At 37.5% G+C, this 22,741-nt stretch overlaps 1 protein-coding gene across 1 annotated transcript in view; it reads right to left on the reverse strand.

Annotated features, from left to right (window-relative positions):
* TRPC6 (transient receptor potential cation channel subfamily C member 6) overlaps positions 1–22,741 on the reverse strand; it is an 87,312-nt gene that overhangs the window by 25,814 nt on the left and 38,757 nt on the right. The window contains exons 2-4 of the mRNA XM_050333942.1: positions 9,586–10,360; positions 2,587–2,772; positions 858–1,022 (exon numbers count right to left, since the gene is read on the reverse strand). Of these exons, the coding sequence (XP_050189899.1) occupies positions 858–1,022; positions 2,587–2,772; positions 9,586–10,360 (1,126 nt within the window). The remainder of the gene's footprint in view (positions 1–857; positions 1,023–2,586; positions 2,773–9,585; positions 10,361–22,741) is intronic.

Here is a 22,741-nt window from a genome sequence, read left to right on the forward strand (position 1 = left end):
CAAAACAAACAAACAAACAAACAAAAAATCCAAAAAACACAACAACCCCACACAAATACCTCAGTCCTCTCTTTCAGCCTTCCTCTTCCCCTGAAAGCATTGTATGTGCAAAGGATTCGACCTGCTACACTTGTGGATATTATACTGCAATATGATGAATGATCCTTATACGATGCCATTTTTTTCCCTCTAACATACTTTCAAGGGAAATTTTCCATCAGTGTCCACTCAAAATGGATAGTGACCAAGTGAAACAAAGATTCAACACAAAGTTCAGTGAGTCACCCAATCCAGACACTGCATTGTAAATCAATGCAGGGCAGGTTGTGTAACTGCTTTGGAGTCCTCACGAAATATGATGAATATTAGCACTGTCTTGTCAAGCCAACACAGTTAATTTTGATTTCTAGAAAAGTGATGATTGTGTTAATTTCTGGCATTCATATTTCTGTGGTTTTATTTATTTTTAATAATGAAAAATAAAATTGCATTGAGGTAACTGGAATCAACCCACAGCTTGAACTTAGTCTAAATCTGAAACAATGGAAAAAGAGTATCCTTGGTATCTGCCTAAGGAGGTAAGAACTAAACTATAACAATTTGACTAATTGTTTCTAAACAGGATTTCTATAAGGCAACTCTTGCTCAATCACTGTCACTTAACATACATTACATTTAACACAACACATACACCTGTCTTGATTACAGTTGTCTGAACATGCAATCTTGCAACCATTCCATTCTAACTTGGCTTTAAAATAACTTTTATTATTTAAGCACGTCTTTGTCAGATAGGACCCTACGTACAGATGATACAGGAGTTAATAAAAGGCCATTACGAGATTTCACAGACTGACCTTACTGCAAGGAGCAATCCAGTAAGCCATTGAAAGGAATGGCAGTCCTATTGCAACAGCAAGAACAACCAGAAACTTCACTGCCATGGTCTGCTGCCGTAAACCCGACAAATTCTCATACCAAATTGAGAGAAGTTGTTGCTGGCAGTTCGGATGTGCTACAAACTATAATAAAGAAAAAGAGAACAAAAATAATATTGCCATCAGAACAACCTGTATTAAAATACAGTTATATGAAGCACATTAGGAATTCTGAAACAGCAACGACTCAGAAGAATTGTTCAAAGGAAAAGTAACAAGGGCATAAGAAAAACTACTTTGACAGGACAAATCTCCCAGCAAACAGCAATGTTGCCATCAGCAATAATAAATACTTTGATTAAAAAACCATTATTTATTAACACATTTATTATTTATGATTCAATCACAAACTAATAATTTTATCTAAGGTTAATTGAACATAAAATTTATCTGGCCAAATTCTGTATGTTTCTTACATTTACAATTTTAAATTTACTGCTTACGAAATTCCAAAACTTTAAGTCTCTTTGTTCTGCAAAAAATGCTATATCATCTTCAGTTGTGAACAAAACATTTTGTCATATTTTCATGTGCTAATATGTTGACATAAGAAAACAGCTGCCACATTTGCAGGAAATCAGATAAGAACTGTTTGTAACTTGGTTCTGGAATATTTTGGATAAACTCTGCAAAACTGAGTTTACCTTATAACTCCCTTTGTGTCATTTGGATAGTATAAGAAGCACCTTACAAAGACAGATATTAATACATAGTAGATCCTTATACACTGTATATATTTATATGCAGACCTGTACATAGAATTAAAAACTTAAATGAACCTAGGTTTGTTTTTACCTGTAATCTTCTCTATACTTAAAGGATGACTGGCTGAAGGTGCAAGAAATGTCTTTATTGAGATAAGAGAAAGTACCGCAAGAAAGTTCCCATTCAGGGACGGATTGAGACTCAAATACTATGTAGGACAAACTCATTGTGATATGTTCTCTTCAGCAGTTGCTTCATCTCTCTTTAGTGACCATAACTTGCCAAGTGTTTTGCAGCGTTTTCATTTGCTGGTGAGTGCTCCGCCAAAATAGTTTTCTTCTTTTCTTCCCTCCATGAACACATAAATACACCTCACATGTAAGAGATGTGAACTCAATTTTTGTAAAGAAGGCTCTACTTTAGGGTAACATGCATTTGAAGTATTCTCCTGATCTGTATCTTCTTCGTCTTTGTATAAGATTCATAACACAAAAAATTTCTCCCTGGTTCGCCACCTAGAATTTTACAACCTCTATTATCCAAGTTTCCTGGGTAATTCAAGGGTCTTTGTGCAGCTACTAACTCAGCTGGTTTCACTGAGAGCTTTTCAGATGGAGACCAGAGTATTAAACTGACAGTAGAAATGAAAGCGAGACAAAGAAGGGATGATAACTCCTGCCATTCTTTTATTTTGCACATAGCTACAAATTGTTTTAGAGTAATTTGCTCTCACACTCACTGTGACCAGTATCCACCCTGAATATCTGCTTCTTGTTTATATTGTAAGCTATCTGGGGCAAGGATTCTTTTGTTTGTAAAATACACTGTGCAAAAGGGCCCTAATGTTCATTTGTCATAGGCTACCAAAACATAAACACTGAATAATAGCACAATTTAATACCACTAATCATGACATGTCTGTTTGATCAACATAACTGCTTACTTTTTTAACTTCGTACTTAATGGCAAGTTTTAAGCGGCTAAGGCTGGGGCGACCGTGTTCTCCATTATTGAGGTTCATCTCTACATCACCATTCAAAATAGCTTCCACTTCTTCTGTATTTCTGCACAAATCAAGGAGTCCAACTACAAAATCTTTGCATTGCATAGACAGTTTCTTGTAATCATTCTAGAAAATAGAAGAAAGAAGGAGACTTGATGTTTAGATCCACCATGACAGAAACAGTTCTACATCCCAGCCACACCTCTGTGAACATGAATAGCTTCTTTGCATCTTGTTATGCGCTTCCCCCTCCCCACAAAATGTTCAGAGTGGGGTTTGTCTCACCTTGGTTACCTTGCACATCTACATTATCAAGTTCTGCACCTGAGTCACTTCTCTAGATTTGCTTTCGAGGCAATTAAAGTAAAAAAAAAAAACACTTTCAGAAATGTTGTATGACACATTTTAATAGCCAGTTCAAGTTGAGATGAACAGCGTAGGGAAAATTTATCTATTCACTGTCACAGAATTCTAAGCATCGAACTCAGGTGTACAAAATTGTACTGTAGAGATTTCAATTGGACAAGTATCCTACACAGAACATATCTAAACAAAATCCCAACTTTCCTGAGAACTGCACAAATATACCGAATTTTCTTAGGCCTTGATTTATTCTTGTAAACTTTATCTTTCTCATTTTCCAGCATCTATTCTAGCTTGGAAACACAGGATTGCCTTTCTCAAGCAACACTGTCGGCACTGCCACAGCTAGCATGGTGATACCACATCTCTAACTGCAACTCTGCTCAAATATTTCACAACAGGCTTCACCACATGAGCCAAAATGTTGCACTGCAACTGCAGGTTCTGCTGCTTATTGCTTTAACTACCAAGTGTTCTCCTCAGTCACTGTTTTCCAAAAGGGGTAACTCAAAACAGAAAACGGTATTTTGATCATTGCAATGCACAGTTCATTAACCATCCTTACATGCAGCTGTGTTTGCGTTATAAAAAGATGAATATAGCTAGACAGACAGGGAGTTGGATATAGATACAGATGTACATCTAAAGCTAAAAAATTTGTCTTATGAGAGATTTACTCATGCATGTGCCAACAACTTCTTCTATTTTTGTGATCTCTGCTAATTTTAATGTCTTAAAAAGATGAAATTAATGTAGAATATTTCCTAAACGAAGGAATGAAAAAAATCCTCCAACTACCTCACACCCTATAGGACTGCTCATGTAGTCTCCATTGCATGTTCAAAGTAACCTTCTACAAATGCTTTTATTACAGTTACACATTTCCCCCTCTTCCAGTCTGTTCTTCATAGCATTCCCCCTTCTCCCACTTGTAGTCTCTGTTTAGTCCCTTTTTTTAAATTACTTCCTTCATACTAAATGTCATCTAATGCATTTAATGCTTCATCCTGGAAGAGAAACCATTATTGAGTCAAGATACCCTAATTTATTTTCCAAGGGTGTACTTTGTGCATCTCTGTGCTTTATTAACCACACCACCATAATAACAGTTTATTACTTGGATATATTAAATGATTGCATCCAAGTTTTGCACTTCACTTTGCTTAGATGGATGCAAACATTCCCAGGTATATAGTTACAGACAGTATTGTATATCTACATAAAACTGCTAGTGATTTACTTTTTTAATAATGTAACATAAACAAGATAGTTCAGATCTGTCATAAAAGAGAAAGACACTTCAGTGTCATTTCTCTACAAAGACAACACAAGATAAATAATAAAACTAACCATATCCTGCCATGCTGTATAATTTAGTATAGCATTATTTATTTTCCCTCTCTTCAGAAGAATAACAAGAGGGATTAACTGAAATCCCGACTTTTTGGCACTGCAGAAGGACATTTCTTTGGGAGTAATATATCACCTTACTTTTGGTTTTCATTTTTGGGGCAGAAGCTAACATTCAGTATTCAAAAATTTTAATACATGACTGTCCTCTTCGAAATGAAAGGAAAATTAGCCATTTTAGATTCACAGACAAAGGACAAACATAGAGGCAACTACACACCCCTCTATGATTAGGTGCCAGCTGTTCCAAACTGATATCTGACCCTTGAACATCAAATGAAAAAAAAAGAATAATTTTCAATAGATATGGGAACAAAATCATTTGGCCTTCATAATAACTATTACAAAATATTGTAATACATTAGTATGTGCATATTTTCTGGTAGGAGATATGTACACTCATCCACACTCACACACACCCTTCATCACTATTTAACAGCTCAAATGAGCGAGACCTGACATGGAGTTTCAAAACAATATGTGAGGAACTCCACAGGGGAGTCCAATGTCTTTGGGTAGCCTCAAAATATCACATATGGTAATTTATTCTAATGAATAATATGATTTTTTTCTGAGTGTAGTACTGTTTGCCAAAATATAAACTGAAGGGGCATTTCTTAGGTAGAGCCAGATTCCCTGTTCATACTTTGCCATACGTTTGTACACAGTAGCACAGTATGAATTAGCACCCAGTAAATTCCTCCATAAACTCCATCAGCTTGTATTCTCATTTGTAAATGCAATAAAACAGCTTCCTCTTTCATGAAATACTGCCACAGCTGTGCTGAAATGTCCTAGGCAGTCAGGTTGTGGCAAACGACCTTAGGGGAACTGAGTGTTGCCCGTCACCGCCTCCACCTCAGCTTTGGCACAGGCAGAGTCAGCTGATGTCTGAGCCCTCCCTGCTCCAGTTCACAGCTTGCTGTCTTGAGACCTATTTCCTTATGAAGAATTTTTCCTTTCAGGGAAGGCTATGGAGGACAGATGGGATGATAATGTCTTAAACTGCTACAGGAAAATTTGTCAGAGTCTGAACTTTGTTTCTAAGAAATCATGTGTGTTCACTTGCAGAAATTACTACATGGGCCACCTTTTTCCCCTTGTTCCCTTAGTCCACTTAAATGTGTAATGACAGCAAAAATGACTGATACACTCTTCAGTGTCTCTCTGTCACACGTGCACAGAAAGTTCCCCCTCTCCCAGAGTCTCACGTCTCCTACCACTAATGTGATCCAAGGGAATGTGGCAATTTGTTTCGCTGAATTTATTTTTGAAAATGGCCAAAGTCATGGATAATTCCATGAGTTCTCCTTTACCCAAAAGTGTAAACTTAGTGAATTTTAAAAAAAGCATTCTTAAGATACTTGAGAAGGGAGTTAAAAATTAGATTACAGTTGGAGGTTCTAAAAAGAATCTGCCCTTAATTCTTCAACAAAGCATGTGTGCTTTATTTTATGCATGTGACAAACATTGGTTCAGGGCTCCTCAGCAGTTCAGGAAAAAACAAATCTTGCCAAATTTTGTCACACTAAGGATGAGGGGGCAGCACTAGGTGGTCTCACCCTGCAAAATGATTTGGGGTGAGTGCTATGGGGGATGAGGAACTGGAGGAACAAGACGTTAGTGGCCAGGAGAGTAGAACATCACCAAAACTGTTTCTCTCAGAAAAACAGGTTCTTCTTCATACAGTCTCCTGTGACCAGTCACAGGCTCGCACTATCCCCCCAGGACTGTGCCCAGGATGAGAATGCTCTCAGGATCCAAGCTGACACTGAACCCCGCGAATGAGATGGAACAGTGCTCTGTCCATGTCCAGCCCCTGCTTAGCAGAACTGTAGAGGCCAAGATCAGAAATGTGGATACTGCTTTGTTTACCAGATGGGCCTCTAAGTAAATTGGTCTAATAGAATTAGAATTTAGGATCTAGTGGATTTAGGATTTCAAAGTGCTTTGTGAATGTAAGTGGGACATGATGTTGGATTTAGGCATCTCAGTAGGTGGCTAAACACATTATTTCTCCCTATAAAGGTGGCCCTTATTCCTTCAGTGCTTCAGTCCTTCTTCTCTAACAGGTGATGTTACCTTTTTTTTAAGAAAGATGACAATAGCCGTAATGAAGACTAGGATCCAATTTCTGTAATGGGGGTTGTATAAATGAAAAAACAAACAAACAAACAAACAAAACAAAACCAACAGAAAATCAGACTTTGAGTTGATACATTGAATTTTGCTTCTCATCAGAAAAGCAATTCAGATAACCTTATTAGGGGGATTAATTTAGAGCAAACAGTAGCATATCTATATTTAACTTAAAAATATATTTTCCAGTCCGTCCCATTACACAATAAACCCGTCTGCTGCCATTATAGTTGCAGTGAAATTTGTACTAAATGCTTATCTTACCCAGTTTGAACAGCACTGGGACACCGCACTCACTTGAAAGTTACCCTGCAACAATACCCCATAAGCACTATAAAATAGGCGACTTTTACAGAACGTTCAATTTCCACTTGAAATACTTCAAACAGCTATGGCAAACCCTAGGTGGAGCTAAAGATTTGCCATGCCCAGCTAAACCTATGCACTAAAATTATACTTGTTCTGACTACACTAACATGTGTAACACATTTTTATGAAACCCACGTTTTTATGCAACAACTACACTATCCAGGTATCTATAGTGAACTCCTGAAATAAAGCAAGGTTAACAATTTTTAGATAAATTGCTGCAAGCAGGGATATGAGCTTGCAGGAGCACAAGTTAGCTCACACTCAGTAAAGCTGACAACATCCACTTCCTGTAACTTGCACACTCTTGTACTGCCTCCACTGAAACTAAGCCAGGTATTTTGCAGTCAAGTCCTTAGCCTGTCTAGGTATTATAAATGTTAATCACTTATTGAAAGTGTAAATGTTAACTCTCGATAATTCACGTATAAATGTACTCCATGGTCTTTAATATTTACCCAGAACACCACGGGATTTTAGTACCTATAAAAACATTCCCAAAAGACCTTACGTTGCCTGCTCCTGGTGAAACTATAAATTAAGGGAGAGTTAAATTTCTGTGTTGCCTACTGCTCCTGCTCCTCACAGTTCCTATCCACCTCCTCTCTACTCAAAGATTATGTATGTTCCCAGAAGAGTCTGGATGATTAATGCCCAGCAACGTGGAGCTGCTCTGTCTCTCATCTAGCCTCCTGTTTCTGCTGAGGGACAGTACCTCAAAATCTCTGTTGAAATTCTTTATACAACACTGCACTAGAAGTCAAGCTCTAATTTTAGAGAAAGCAACTGAAACAAAAGAGGAACTAGAAAAAAAGAAGTCCCTGAAGAAGGACCTCCTTGTGGAACTTCAGAGCAGGCTGTAAAAGCTTGTTCTGTGACACAGCCTACCTGTTCTCACCTGTGTACTCCATTCCCTGCCTGGTGGTGACAGGGACAAATAGTGTACTCCCATTTCATCTCACTGATTGTGTACTGCAGCATATATTTGAAAGACACTTCTTGCTGACTATTCCAGATCATGATTTTATTTATCTTTATAATAATCTTAGTTTGTGTCACTCCAACTGTGGTAAAGGGAGCTATACAGTTCCTACAAATTAGACATGCTATTTATCTCAACATAGCTGTGAACTTAACAGGCTGCGTTTATGGTGTATGAAAAATGGTTTTGTGTTCTGTTCTATATTTACTCCTCTTTAAGTTAATCAACTCCTTTTGTTCCCATCAGCAGCTGCTAAAGAGAAAGAAATGACTGTGTAGTTTAAATACTCTCCTCTGAACTGTACATGAAAGCATTGGATGAAATCTCAGTCCGCTGAGGTCCTAAGGATTTCTGTCAGGGACTTCATGGGGCAGATATGCATCCTCTGCGTTAAGCTGAAATGGTCTTTTCACCATTTTTTTTTCTCCTCTGCTCCAATTCCTGATGTTTAGGTGTCGTTTTTAAGAACATCTTGCACATTCCTTCTCCTTATTTTCCCTCTCCAAGAAATATTCCTGCTTCTTATAACAGATTGGTGCCTTAAAGATACACCTATGAACAAAACTCAGGAGTAATTCGTTCAGAACTGCAGCATCTCAGCTCAGGTTGGCTGAGTTGAGAAAGGTTCAGGGCCTTGTGCACTGTGCCACTGATAAGATGAACATTAAATATTGATCATGACGACTTCAAACTCTTCCTAACATAATGCTGAAAATTATTCTATTACTGCTTTGGAGGAGGTTTATCTCCTGCTAGTGAAGTCTACATATCTTGCTCTGTCACAGTGGCATCTGCTCTCAACACGGTCCCATAAGGCAAACCCAGTCTAAGTGATTTTAGCTAACCTAAGGCATAATTAACAATGGCAATGTTTGCACCAAGCCTGACTTTGCATTTCCTAAGAGACAGAAGGTTACATTCTTACTGTCCTAACACAAATGAACTGTGGAAAATATTTCTGCAGGTTGTGCACTGTTGTATCTACACAACAACAACAAAAAAAAAACCAAAGAACACTCATGCTTCAAGTCTCAACTAATCAATTTTTTTTTTTAAATCCTGCATTTGTAAAATATTAAAAACTCTTTATAACACTGAAAAACTCTAACATTAGAGAGTTCACATATAACAAAGCGCAAGTTAAAAAGAGGAAGAAGTCACTAGAAATACCAGAAAAAAGAAAGCAGGATATTAAAAAGGAGATTAGAGTCCTTTAGAGTCCTTTTTGTGAATAAGTGAAAACTTTGTGAGGAATGAGAAAGTTTCCAGTCCAATTATGAGAAAATAAAGAGAATCTGCAAGTGTTTAATAGAATCTTGCAACTTGTCTTGCTAAACAGTGTCAAAGAGTACCACTTTAGCCTCCTCTTTCCCCTGCCCTAAGACAGCTTCAGCATGGATTTGAAGGACCTCCTTTACTATCCTGCATGATAGGAAGTAGAAAATTAGTTCACTGGCACATTCTACACAAGGATCAAGAATTACACTCAGCATACAGCAATAAGAGATTCCCAAAGATTTAAACCCTCCACTGATTAAACAATTGTATCTTTTCCCAAATCATTCTGCTGATTTATGAAGATAATGCTGATCTCTTACTGCTCAAGGAATGGGAGAAAAACTGTTGATTGAACTTTGTAATTCTATGTCTGTCGGAATCAGTAACCCACTACTCACCTTGAACTCTTTCTCTATGTTGGCAAGCACAGCCAGCTCATTGCTGAGCTCTAAGGCAGTCATTACAGGGTCTTCACTGGACAAAGACAGATAAGCAGGGCTGGCTAGACCTTTGTAGGCATTGATTCTGGATCTAGAATGGCTGAAAGAGTCATGTTTTTGTTTCTGATTGCATTCACTGCACTTGCAGAAATAGTCATGTGGCCTATCGATCCGAGCTCCTTTTCGCAGCAGAGTGTGGACAATCTCATACTCATGGCAGTGAGCAGCCAGAATGATTGGTGTAACATCATGGGAAAACCGTGTGCCATCTTCATCATACGCATAGAAGTCATCCTGCTGGAGCTCCGACTGGCTAGGACTCAATGCAAGCCTCTTGCCTTCGGCAAAAGCGGGATGGTTTAGGATGGCTTCCACTATCCGAACATAACCTTTGCTAATAGCCAAAAGCAAGGCATCCCCCACCCGAGACAGGTTCTCCTTCTTCAGCAGAAGTTCTGTGATCTCCAGGTGCTCATTGGCAACTGCCAGCTGCAAAGCGTTCTGTCCCATGTAGTCCACACAGTTCACATTGAGTGAGGGACATTCTTCCAGCATTTTGCGAACCACTGGAATATTTCCATATTCTGCCGCATCCAAAAAGCGCTCCTCCTCAAGGGAAAGACTTGTTGAGTGGTCATTAAACATATATGCTGGCCCTCGACTGGCCTGCCTTCTCCCCTTCTCCCGGAGAATGGTCTGTCTTCGTAGCGCTAGTCTGTTCTCGTTGCCTCGGCTGGGTGGAAATAGAAAAATTGTCAGTTCAGTGTTATGCAAGGGCATACCCATTTTAAATAATAATTAAGACAAATACTTTAAACCTTTATCTTCTGCATATTTTTTAATGCAGCAGGAAGACCAGAAACCCTGACTTTCATGCAGTTTGTAACCGCAGTCACTACATAGCCCTGGAAACAGTAGCCAGCTACTTTATTTCAATGAGAAGAGAAAGCCCTAACCAATCATCATTGAAGACTACAATTTCTTCATTATTTTGTCCTCACAGCTCAGAGTGAAAACAACCCACAATGTGAAAGGAATCAGTAGTCATGGGATGAGGAATGAGGGATGGCTCAGGATGGCAGGGCTCTGATTTCTCCTCTTCACCCTGATGATGTTTTTCTGACATCTATAATTGAATGCTCAGTCATAGATTGAATCTATTATAACATTTCTATGACATTTCTTATTCCACATCTCCACCATCCTTTTCATTATTGCAATTCATAACCTTGATATCCTATTTATTCCTTCACTCAGTAGCTTGCCAATACATCCTGCCAATTCCTGATTCATGATTGTTCTGAAACGTTGTCCAGCCTGCTACTACCGAAACTCTCAGCCATTCCTAACATTTTATATTAATTATTAATTACTTCATTAATAATTATTTAATGATTAAAACATGAAGTGAACTATATCAAAGTTAAGTTTATTCAGGAATGCTATAGAGTATGTTACATTCTCTCTAACACGAAAACTAATTCGTAACTGTTATTATTTCAGTCAACTAAGATCCCAATCCTGAATAGAAACTCTATTGTGAACAATTTTCTCTTTTAGAATTACTCTGCTAAACTACATAATATTCACCACAGCTTCATCTTTTTTCTCATTGAATAGTAGCTTAATGATTCTTTACATACATATGCTCAAACACACTTCACTATATTCAGTATTTCCCATAAAATACTAACCATGAGCAATATTTTATTCATTAACTACTTACTAATGAATATGAATTTAATTGTCTATATTTAACTTTAGTATAAATTTCCTTTTTTCCTCTTGCCTTCTCAGTTTCAGAGATACAGTCCTCTGCAGCACTGGATATGTTTCAAACTGCCAAAACCTTACACATAAAAGGACAATTTTTGTGCAAGATAGTAACGGGTATGGAATGTGGAATATATCCCAAAAGACAAGAATAATGTTCAACGTAACAGTACTAATACTGTGCTATAACGGCAAGTTTACAGCCTTGATTTGGACTATGTCTGTCATTTCATATATGGAACAATGCTAGATCCCATCTTCATCTACTCCTCAAGATCTCTGCAAAGGCTGTCACAGTTACTGCAGGTTCAGAGCACATGAGAGAGCATGAATATATGCTAATGTCTTACCGATGAATATGCTATATGGCTGGCTGAAATTTTTCTATGCATATTTCCAGATATTTTAAAATATCTCAGCCTTTCGAGAGGTTTCATAGAAAACATGAAAACTAAATTAATGAAAATTTTACTCGCATTCATGACACTCTTGGTGCCAAAACCCGAAATTCACTAAGTGGAAACCAGTCTGTTGTTATATCTACAATTGTTTGACTGAAAGTGTGTGTCCTAAATTAGAACAGGGATGAAATGCTAGGAAGGAGAGATCACGAAGAGAAAGTAGACACCAGGGTTTTGAAAATTATCCCTTAAAGAACTCTAACGTGGTAAACAGTTTTTTCACACACAGAATATGACAGTGTTGGATGAGGTGAAAATCAACTGGGAGTCAGGAAAGAGAAGGAAGTTAAAGGCATGAAGGTGCGGGGAGGAGGGGAATGAGAGGGAAAAGAATGCAAGGGAAAATTTTCAAACTTTATGGGTTTTAAGATTTATGCACTGAACAACTCTTAAGAGATGACCATAGCAACATCACAGGGAGATAAGGGGACAATTTCCCTCACTTCTGTAAGAGAGTCAATGCTCAAAAAATAAAGGACTTAACTACACCAATTAAGTTAATCTTACAGTCAAGGGTTTTAACTAGGCTGTATGTTTCTTGAGTTTTATAGCTTCCTAGAAAGAATAGGCTCAGTGTAACAGTCATAAAATTTTCAGAAAAAACCATCAAGTTGATGCTGATCAACTGATCAGAACTGATTTTCATTCACCATTGCCTTTGTTTATCCAAATTGTGCAATGTATGGGGGAAAAATAATTTTCATAGTGAAATTAACTACAGTTAAAGAAAAAACAAATAATGCATAGTGTAGTTATGAGTCTTGTACATGTATGTTGCTACCAAATTTAATTATGCATGACTGGATTTCAGAGCTTAATTGATAAAAATTAAAGTTTCTCTAATGCAAAAGAACTAATTGATAAAATATGGATACCAAAACTTTGTACTGCTTTTAAAACTTTCTACAAATGTGATGTCACAGAAATACTCTGAATTGTGAAAATATAGCAAGCTTACAAGATTCAACACATATATACGGGAAATTTAGGATAAATATAAACTAGAAAGCAAATAGCTTTTTTTTCTGTGCTCCATTTCTACAGCCCTCAGGATCTGCATTTAAGACTAAGTTTAGTTTAATGAGGTTAATCTCTGGAACTTCTACAGTCAGTAAAGGCAAACTGAGATGCCTTTACATGAGATCAGGATTCAGAGCATGAACTCCATTTCTTTGGACATAAGGAACCGCCTATATCATGGTTAATATCATCAACATAACACTGTGCTTGTATTAGCCTCAGATAAATAGCCTAAATTCCTCACATCTGCTCAACTCATAATCACATGACTGTACTGCTTATCCTTATCCTTCTAATTCTCACTTTTGGCAGAAGCAGTGAGCCAATACATATGCATGCAAAGATGGAGTTAGGAAACCTAAAGTTCAGCTGGAGTTAAAAGTAGCAAAGAACACGAAGAGCAGCAAGAAAAGCTTTCTGAAAGCATACTAAAAGACTAGTGGAAGACTAATTGAATTCATGTGCACCCACCATTTGCAAAGCCCCAAACTCACTCGGTTTTTTAAAGGAGGCTTAGGTACCTAAAGGGGGCTTAGGTACTCCCTGAGGCAGGTGCAACAGAGAATGTGATTCAGGAGATTGGTTCCAGTGTGGTGTCAGCTGCTATAAAACCCAAGATAATAGGGACACAACACATGTATACTTCCACAATTGCTTTTATCTGCTCTGGTCTCTTGGGCTCCTCCCCCTAGGTGGGGTTTTTGGTGTGCCAGTGACTATTAGCCATTCTGGGCTGAACTAGAGGCTGCCAGGGGCAGGCTGTGGAGCAGTGCACCACCCCACTACACAGAACTTGCCCTGCCCCACCCCGCCACCCTCACTTTAGTTGGTTTGAGCCAGTGATCATTTCCTGCAGTCTCCCACACTGTTCAACCAACTGCAGTGCTTAAAACTGAGGCAAAGAAAGCACTGAGTACCTCAGTCTCACCTGTGCCCGTTGTCACTGGGTCCACCAGCAATAACTAGCCTGTGGTGGTGAACTAACTCAATGCATAGACAAAAACTGCACTTTCATTTTTTAAATAATGGAAACAGATTATATGTCTATTCTAGCAATACATTCAGTATGATTTATCAAAACAAAGAGTAATCACTGCTAGTGAAGAATACTTAGAATTAGCTTCTTTGTCTAGTAGCACTTCCCCTTTCCTTGCTCTCATTTAGAAGAAAATCATTGCTTAAATTGATTGAGTACATACATTCCTTATTTAGTAGCTCATCTTCTGGATTAAAACCTATTGTAGAAAGAAATACAAGATTTTTGCACTATTTGCTGGACATGTGTGCTGTAATGCACGTCTGATGCAGACCTCTAGAATCTCAGTGTAATCCACTTTCCTTGCATCAATATATTTTATAGGTATGAAATAAACTTCCTGATTTGTCCATTTGCAATTACAGTTAATTAAAGTTAACAGTCTGTAATGAAAACTGGTTCTTGCAGCATGAGACCATAAATATATTTAATTGTAGTAAAGAAAGCCAAATTTTATAAGACACTTGATTGCCTCCAAGAGCAGGGAAAGGAATTTGACTATCCAAAAGATTATGTTCACTCCTGTTATATTCTGATGTTCTTACATTTATTTCAACACTACTAAATTCCTTCCAGTCCATTTTTCATTGAAAAGATGCCCATCTTAGCATCGATTGTCACAGATCGTGGCCACATAAGTCTTAAAGCCATTTGAAACCTCATCCTTCCCAGACTTTAACTGCTGGTTGCAACATTATTAATGTTGCACTCTATTATTGCACTTTGGGGCAGATAAGATCTAAATGACTGTACTTATCTCCACTTACTACTGAAGAGCTAGTATGACCAAACCTTGAATACTGTCATCATTTTGGATATCATAATACAGGAAGGAGTTCTACAAAACAAGAAATTAAATGCAAAAGAGCAGCAGAGGTCACACAGTCTCTATTGTATTTTCCACTTTAAGCATAATAAGATTGATTCTGTGAATTATACAGGATGGTACTCATCTCACTTCCACCACAGGATCAGTACAATTCAAGTATAAATTAGTCATTTTGATCTTCTCCATATATAAAGGCGAGACATTTCTTCTACCTCCTTTTTAAATGGAACATCTATATTTTTCCATTGTTTAAGAAAGAATTTTAGTTATTTAGTGCTAGGTGAGATTAAGGCTTCCTTTACTGTATAGAATTTAGCAGCAATATAGAGCACAGAAGGAGTCAAGTCCTTACAAGTACAGATACCACCTCAAACAATTCCCACTAAAATATCAGATTCTGTCTTAAAGGAAATTGCTGTCTTGCTGAAATTTTATTTTCTCTCACTAATCCCACTGAAAGGCTAATCTTGAATTTGACTGTTCTAGTACTCAGAATTAATCTAGTTTTTAGCCAAAATTTAAAAATCACCAATTTAGATCTATTTTATTCATATTAATTAGCACTTTCCCCTAACAGTGGTTACCTACAACACACAAACACACAGTAATCATATCCTCTCTCAACCTTCATCTTGCTGAGCTATATTAAGCTCATCTCCTTTTCTGCTACATCCATGCAGTTAAATCTGCCACAGAACAAAAACCTGCGTGAGTAGAACTTTCTAAACTTAAAATACAGTAATCCCTTGTGTCAGTGTTTGCAGTAAAATGATCAGTCACCTTTTTTTTTTTTTTTTTTAACGTAGTGCATCTTTAGTTATCTCTCTGGTAGATTTACTTCCAATAAATCATTTAGGCGCTACAATTCCTCTATGAGCCAGAGTTGTCTTCTGCCTTTGCTCACTTTCCTTAATCAGGTGTCTGACAGTGAGTCTTGGGTTTATGAACTGAAAGAGCTGTGCTGAAAGATCTGATTTTGACACTGAGCTCCCTTTGAGGACACAGACTGTCATTACAAAGAGTTGTGGAGCTGGGAAAGTTTGGACATGGAAAACAACTTTGAGCATCCACGGCACTATAATCCAAAGTAAAAAACATTTTAGAAGAGTTTGCAGTAGCTGCTAGAAGCTGAACAATCTTGCACAGGGACAGCACAGACTCCTCCTCTTCTTCCTTTACTCACATAGAAGAATTTATTATGCTCTAAACTTACCATATAAGAGTACTCCATTAAAACACTTAAACTTGATGTTTGGCTTCCCTTCAAAAGTTTACTACCTTTAGAAGAAGACTATACAACTTCTCAGGATATCAGAACATACAAACTCACAAAATCCAGCTTTGGTTCTATCTATAAAAACCATGCTTTAGTAAGAGACTGCACTGAAGTCCCTTACTTGAGTATAGTAATGCAAACCCATAAAGCCTGTAGTTCTCATGAAGAGAAAATAAATGTGTACTCATGTAGACTGCCAGCAATGCAAATCTACAGGCTGGAAGCAAGCAAGGAAAAAAGGGGGTTGAGACTCCTGGTAGAATTCTACAGAAAAAAAAGTCTGAGGGATAAATGCTCTCAAAGCAAACTAAATAGAGAAAGTAGAACTATTTTGGCATGCTGATTTAATCACAGTCTCCTCAATCTTGTGAAAGTCACGAATTTTGAGTATCGGCCAATCACTAAGTGTGACAATAATATCCACTCCTTGTTCAAACTCAAGTATGCAGCTGAAACAATGTTGAAACCATTAGCAATCACTTCTCAACCAACTGTGTGTGCAAGCTTCTGTAAAACTTGAAAGGCCATGAACCTGTTTTTAGAAAAAAAGGAAAAAGCTGATGTAAACTAAATTAATAATTTTCAAATTTAATTCTCATATGCTGTTGGTAAACTATTGATAATTAGCAATTAGCTAGGAGAACATTTAAGAAGTAATACCAAACAAGACCATCAGCACCAAACACCCAAGAATAAATTAGCTTGAAACAACCTAATCATTTGGATTTGGATGTTCTGTTCTTCTACTCTTATACACCTGAATAAAAAAAAAATATATATGTAGTAGATAACATAATAATGTATTATAAATTATTTCCAAAACATGTATTTTATAAAATTACATATTGATCTATATAAAATAACAGCTGCATATATAAAATTAAGTAATATATACTTAGTCCAACCAGAGACAGGATGGAGCTTAGACAGACACATGGTCTCAACCTCTATACAATTCTATGCTATGGGACAGAAAGTGACAGTCTGTAGAAAGGAAGATTAGATTGAAATTGTAAATGTAAAGACAGTGAACATCTTGAAAAAAGTACCTGAAAACGCTTAGGTTTTCCATCCTTTTGCATGAGGATCCATGGTTCCCCCTTAACCCTTAGAATCTGGTGGTAAATTGTAAGTGTGCTGTAAATAACAAGTGAAAACCATCTCTGGACATTTACAATAAAATTTACAAATACTTAGTGACAGTGACTGTGTTAGAAGCAAGAAAACCCTGTAATGAATATCCTTTAAGTATTTAATTTTGTAGCAGACAAAAGGTACAAATAAGAGTAATTTTACTCATGTGAGGCTTTTATCAGAAGATGCACATCTAATACAATGTATTAAATATGTCATTCTTAAGACTTGTATTTGAAATCTTGGTGGAAACTGATGTGTCTTCTGTGACTGCCCTGGAGGCTCTTCTGAGACCTGGACTGTCAAAGGTTTTTATTTACAGGCTGCCGAGAAGTGTTTTCTCCAAGCTGATTGATTATGTTGTACAAATGCTAATATACAGAAGCAATTAAAAACAATTATGTTTTAGAGATTCTTTCATCAATCACAGTCTATGAATCTGAAAGGGTGGTGGTCTGACTAACATTTTCTTCAGTAAATAACAAAAGATTTTTCTCTCTCTCTCTCTGCCCTGGAAGTAAGTTAGGGCTATCTAATGGTTGATGCAGTGAAGCACCCAAAATAAGACAAACAAGCACTTCCCAGGCTCATTTCACTTGTCATTCATTCACCCTAATTTTTACCCTCGAGTAATAAAATCAGTAGCTGCCAACCACTGAAATGGGAATGACAAGTAAACAGAAATATTCATGGAAACAATTACAAAAACAGTGTATGGAGAAAAATGGCCCAAGGAGAAAAGGTAACCTGGAAACCTGTAACTGAGTCTGCTTTAAAGATTTATCAGAAACAAGACTGCTTGAAGCTTTTAAACAGAGAAATAAGATTTAAAATTCTTTCCTAAAATTATACAACAAGAGAGTGCTTCACCAGCCCAGAGGCTCTTATACACCACACTTGCAAGTGAAAGAAAACAGAGCAGATTAAACAGCATAGGATGGTAAGGCAAGGTAAATTATATGAAGAAATGGGTTGAGACTGCTTAGTATGGAGTGTCAAAAGATATCTTTTTATTTTATTATCCCTTTCTTTGAAGATTACTATAATTTTAAGCTTTAAAATTATGGAAAATTCCATAAAATACTATGGAACTGGATCTTGTAGGTCTGAAGATCATGTTGTACCTGAGCACATGCAAAATTTCATGTTGGCTGCTGAAAACATTTGACAGTAAACTTTAAACATAATATTTGAAGCTTAATTTTAGTATCATTACCAAAAAACTGAATTCCTATTTTCCAGTAGTTGATCATGCTCAGAATTGTATCTAGCTATTTCTGCAAAACTAGCTCCTTTCTATCTAACACCTGCTCAAATATTTTTCCTCAACTGTAAAAACACTGAATGCATTCATCTTTTAAACAGACTTTATCTTAATTGTAATTGCCTATTTCCACAGTTTATTTGATCAACGTGGTACTCTGAGGTTGTTTAAAGATAGGAAGCATTTTGTTTTTCTGGACTGATTCTTGCAGAATGTGGCAAAGAATACTGGGGGAACACCTTACTAAGCTTGGCACCTGATAACACCACTGTCCCCTGCTAGACTCAGCATCTCAAGAAAAATCTATAGTTCCAAATTCCTTACATGTTCTCCAAGAAGTTCCTCTTAGTACCTACTGCATAACTTGTGTTGTTACATCCTATACCTTTCTGGAGACAGACCATCCAAAGTTTACTGGTTTCAGAACACTGAAACAAAGATCAAGCAGTCTTACTAATTCAAATTAAAGCTAGTATTTTATCTACAAGACTGGGGAAATAAAAGAAAAATTAGAAGTAAATTATATACAAAGTATGACTTAGATGCAAATTAACAGCTAGTTGCTTTGCTAATTTGTAGTTTTTATCTGGAAAACCTAATGTACATCACAATCTTCACTGCCAGGTTTTTACAGAGGTATCCCACTTACAGCGTATTCCAAGGGTTATGTTAAATTCTGTATTCCTACAGTCTTATGCATAGACATTTTGAGATGAAGTAAATAATTATCCAATTCTGCATGTATCTATATGGCTTTGAAGTTGAGGTTAAAAACAATTTGTAAAGGTCTATCTGAGCTTGTATGTTTATAAAATTTAAAGTCCTCCTCAGTTACCTGGCAATGTCTAACTTTGTCATTGCAGCTATTGCAGCTGATGGTTCTTTTCAAGGTTATTTCTGCTAGTTCTGGAAGTATTTCCTCTTTCAGAAACCCAGTCTTCTAGTCTAGAGCTTGCTGTCCATTTTAAGCCATCTTCTACGGAGCTATTAATACTGTAGAGTATAGGTGCTGTGCAAGCAGTCTGCTGTGTTCACAGTCTCTGGTGAGTTACTGGCTTTCATTACTTACCTCATTATGAGCTGACTATCAGGAAGACTACTGTAGATAACAATTGCCAGGTGACTGGTCACCTCAAGTAAGCTTTTTCTTTTCATTACGGATCACTGGGGCTTCTGTGTTAATAAGCCACTGCAGTTAGCAATCTAAAAATTCAAGGCCTGACTTCATCTGACATGGCAATTTAGGATCCGTTTGTTTACCTAGATATGGGCCCCCTGAAAAGTACATCTAGTTCATATAAGATCCTCCACTGAAATTTCCATAACTCTCCTATCATTACTACTATCATAAGACTATTCTCAACAAGTTGTAGATTAAATTACTAATGCTAACAGGTCATGCTTTTTAAAATGAAGCTAAAATATTGTTCAGTTAGAAGGATCACAATCAATATAGTGGCTGTAACACAAACACAGCTGGTTGTCTATGATAAACATGCCTCTATAAACAGAACATTATTACATTAGTAATGAAGTAACAGACATCTACACCATAGCCCTTGTTATTTTCTGTGAGTTCCTTAGGAACAAAATGACAAGAAGTTCAAACAAAAGCAAAAACCATTTCTCTTACAGATAGGTGGAAATTTACACTACCATGTAGCATGTGCTTTAGTGCTACGTCCTGCTGGTTATAAATAAAAGCACTTAAAATAGAGCGTGGATACTTGTACCAATGCTAAAACTGGACACTAACAAAGCAAAATTTTATTATATACAGCAACTCCCCTGTTGGAAACTCTAAAATTCTTAAAGAGAAACTGTCTTTCAAACAATAAATTACAGACAAGGTTCAACGATTTATTTCTCCAAGTCAAAACTTGTTACATAAAACATTGATCCCATAGAGATCGAGGGACAAACACAATCTCTTTCTTTTTTTTTTTTTTTTACCTTCAAAAGGATTAAAATAAATTTCTATTCACCTAGACAGGTCAATTTCTGTACTGTCACAATTTACATGGTGCAGCTAACTGCTTAGTAAATTAGGTCAGGATGTTGTTTCATGTGCACTCTTGCAGAAACACTCCCAACACTCTGCTGTGCTTTGTCTGTTCATTGCTACTGTCAGACCCTGTCATTTGATATTCTGACAGAAGTACTGGGGCATCTCCATGTTGACCCCAATCAAGGAACTTATCTAAATGAACAATAACATTTCTGAAATAAGCCCCCACCCCCTCCCCCGAAAAAATAAATAAAACAGTGCTTACTCTAAGCCCAGATCTCCAACCAAGTTTATTATACAGATGTAAACCCTCGTGCTGGAGCATGGTAGGAGATAGTGTGAGGAGAGGAAACAGTGCCAGGGAGCAAGGAGAGAGGGATACTTGATTCTTGTGGTAATATTGTCTGTTAAAGTCACCCCAAAATGTATGGAAACTTAAAGACTAAGGCTACTTAAACATCTACAGTAATATTGGTCTGTACCACAAAGACTACTGTCTATCAAGTTGCTTAGTACAACTTTGTATTTTCCTTGTGCTCTCCCTTTTTACATTGAATCACCTCATTGTGAGTTTTTACTCGGAACAATAAGCTATGATGCAAAAAATTGTGGGTTTTTTCCAATCAATATTTTGCATTCACTCATTAAGTGATCTATCTATGATGATGATGAAGTGACTCGATAGATGACCTAGAAGACAGGTGGAAAGCAGAATAGACAACATAATTTCATGTGGATTTTCTCTATCAAGCTCTGGTTTGTGCTTGCCCATGTCACAACCATATAAACAGAACCTGGGCATATTATTTATATTTAAATCAGTAATAGTGGTACTTCAGCTGAAAAACCTGAAAAAGCAACCCTGAAAGCAACTGTATCTCTAGTTCCAGTGATTCCTAAACAGGAAACAGGCTGAAACCTATGGTTTTAGAAGGGCCAGGTTATTTTCTCAGCATTTAATGCCTGTCTGCTCACTGTCTATAGCTCACAAATGGGATGCTTGCAGTCAGTGCCCTGCTCTGATTCTCTGCCCCAAGGACTGCTCATGCACAGCTCGCTTGCTCCAATCTCTGAGTCATCTTAAGGCAACTACTTGAAGTGCTACTGAGGCCCCAGGAGATCTGTCAGGAGCTTATAAAGAGCAAAGCCCCATTTATACACATGCATACACACACCTTCTCTCTAGAGAGCATATGCCAATGAACTGACAGAACAATGTATTTAAAATTATCTGGTAACGCAACGTTACGCTTCTATAGTGTGTACTTTCCTTCTGCCATGCCTTCTTTGATTTTGACCACACATAGACATGTTTTTAAATAGCACTGATGACTTATACTGCCTGTTCTCCTTTCTTTTTTTTTTTCCCCAGTAACAAGTACAAGCACAGCCTGTAACTCTTCCCTACAAAAGAAACTGAGAGGGTAGCAAGTAAATTAGCAGACAACTGGTTTGAGGCAAGCCAAAGGAGGTGCAACCCTATACCGTGCAGTTAGTAGGTGGAACTTGCCACACAATGCTACAGGTGCTAAAAGCTAACAATAGGTTCAAGGGACAGCTAGACAAATTCAGGGAACAGAAATCCACTGCTGGCATTAAATACCAAGTTTCTGAAGTATCTGAGCAGTAAACTGCAGGGAGCTAGGGAAGTATGGCTTCTTGACTTCACTGGTCTCATAACCTCTTTCAGACATTGCTTTTGGCCCCTGCTGGAGAAAGGATACTGTGAGGTCTGTAACTTACCCCTTTTATATACATTTTTATATGTAGAATCATGTGCATACATAATTGTATATATAACTATATACAGGTTCCTGACTGAAAAGGCTTTCTTGAACCACATGTAGAACTGAGAAAAATTACTAGTTTGTTTTTATAACCCTTTATACTGGGCAGAATGATTCAGTAAAGGTACTCCCATGCCTGTAGCTGTTTGCAGAGCCTACTGCAGACTCCAGCAACTTCTGTTATAATCTGTTCTGATCCCCATGGCAGCAAAGAGCACTGCACTGGGTTTGCGTAGCAAGGTTTCGATAGTGGGAAGGTGGGACAAAGGGTTACCTTCTGTGCGGAGTTGCCAGAAGCTTCCCTTTTGTCCCATAGAGCCAATGCCAGCCGTCTCCAAGACAGACCTGTCGCTGGCCAAAGTTGAGCCCATCAGCAATGGTGACAATAACTGCTGAGTGATTTCCCTGTCCTTATCTCAAACCTCGAGTCTTTTGTTGTATTTTCTCTTTCTCATCCAGCTGAGGAGGGGAGTGACAGAGTGGCTTGGGTAGGAACCTACCAATCAGCCCAGGACAGCCCACTACA

This window comes from Myiozetetes cayanensis, unplaced genomic scaffold, assembly GCF_022539395.1.
Source record: "Myiozetetes cayanensis isolate MyiCay16 unplaced genomic scaffold, myiCay2020 scf5-8, whole genome shotgun sequence".
NCBI classification, from domain to species: Eukaryota; Metazoa; Chordata; class Aves; order Passeriformes; family Tyrannidae; genus Myiozetetes; species Myiozetetes cayanensis.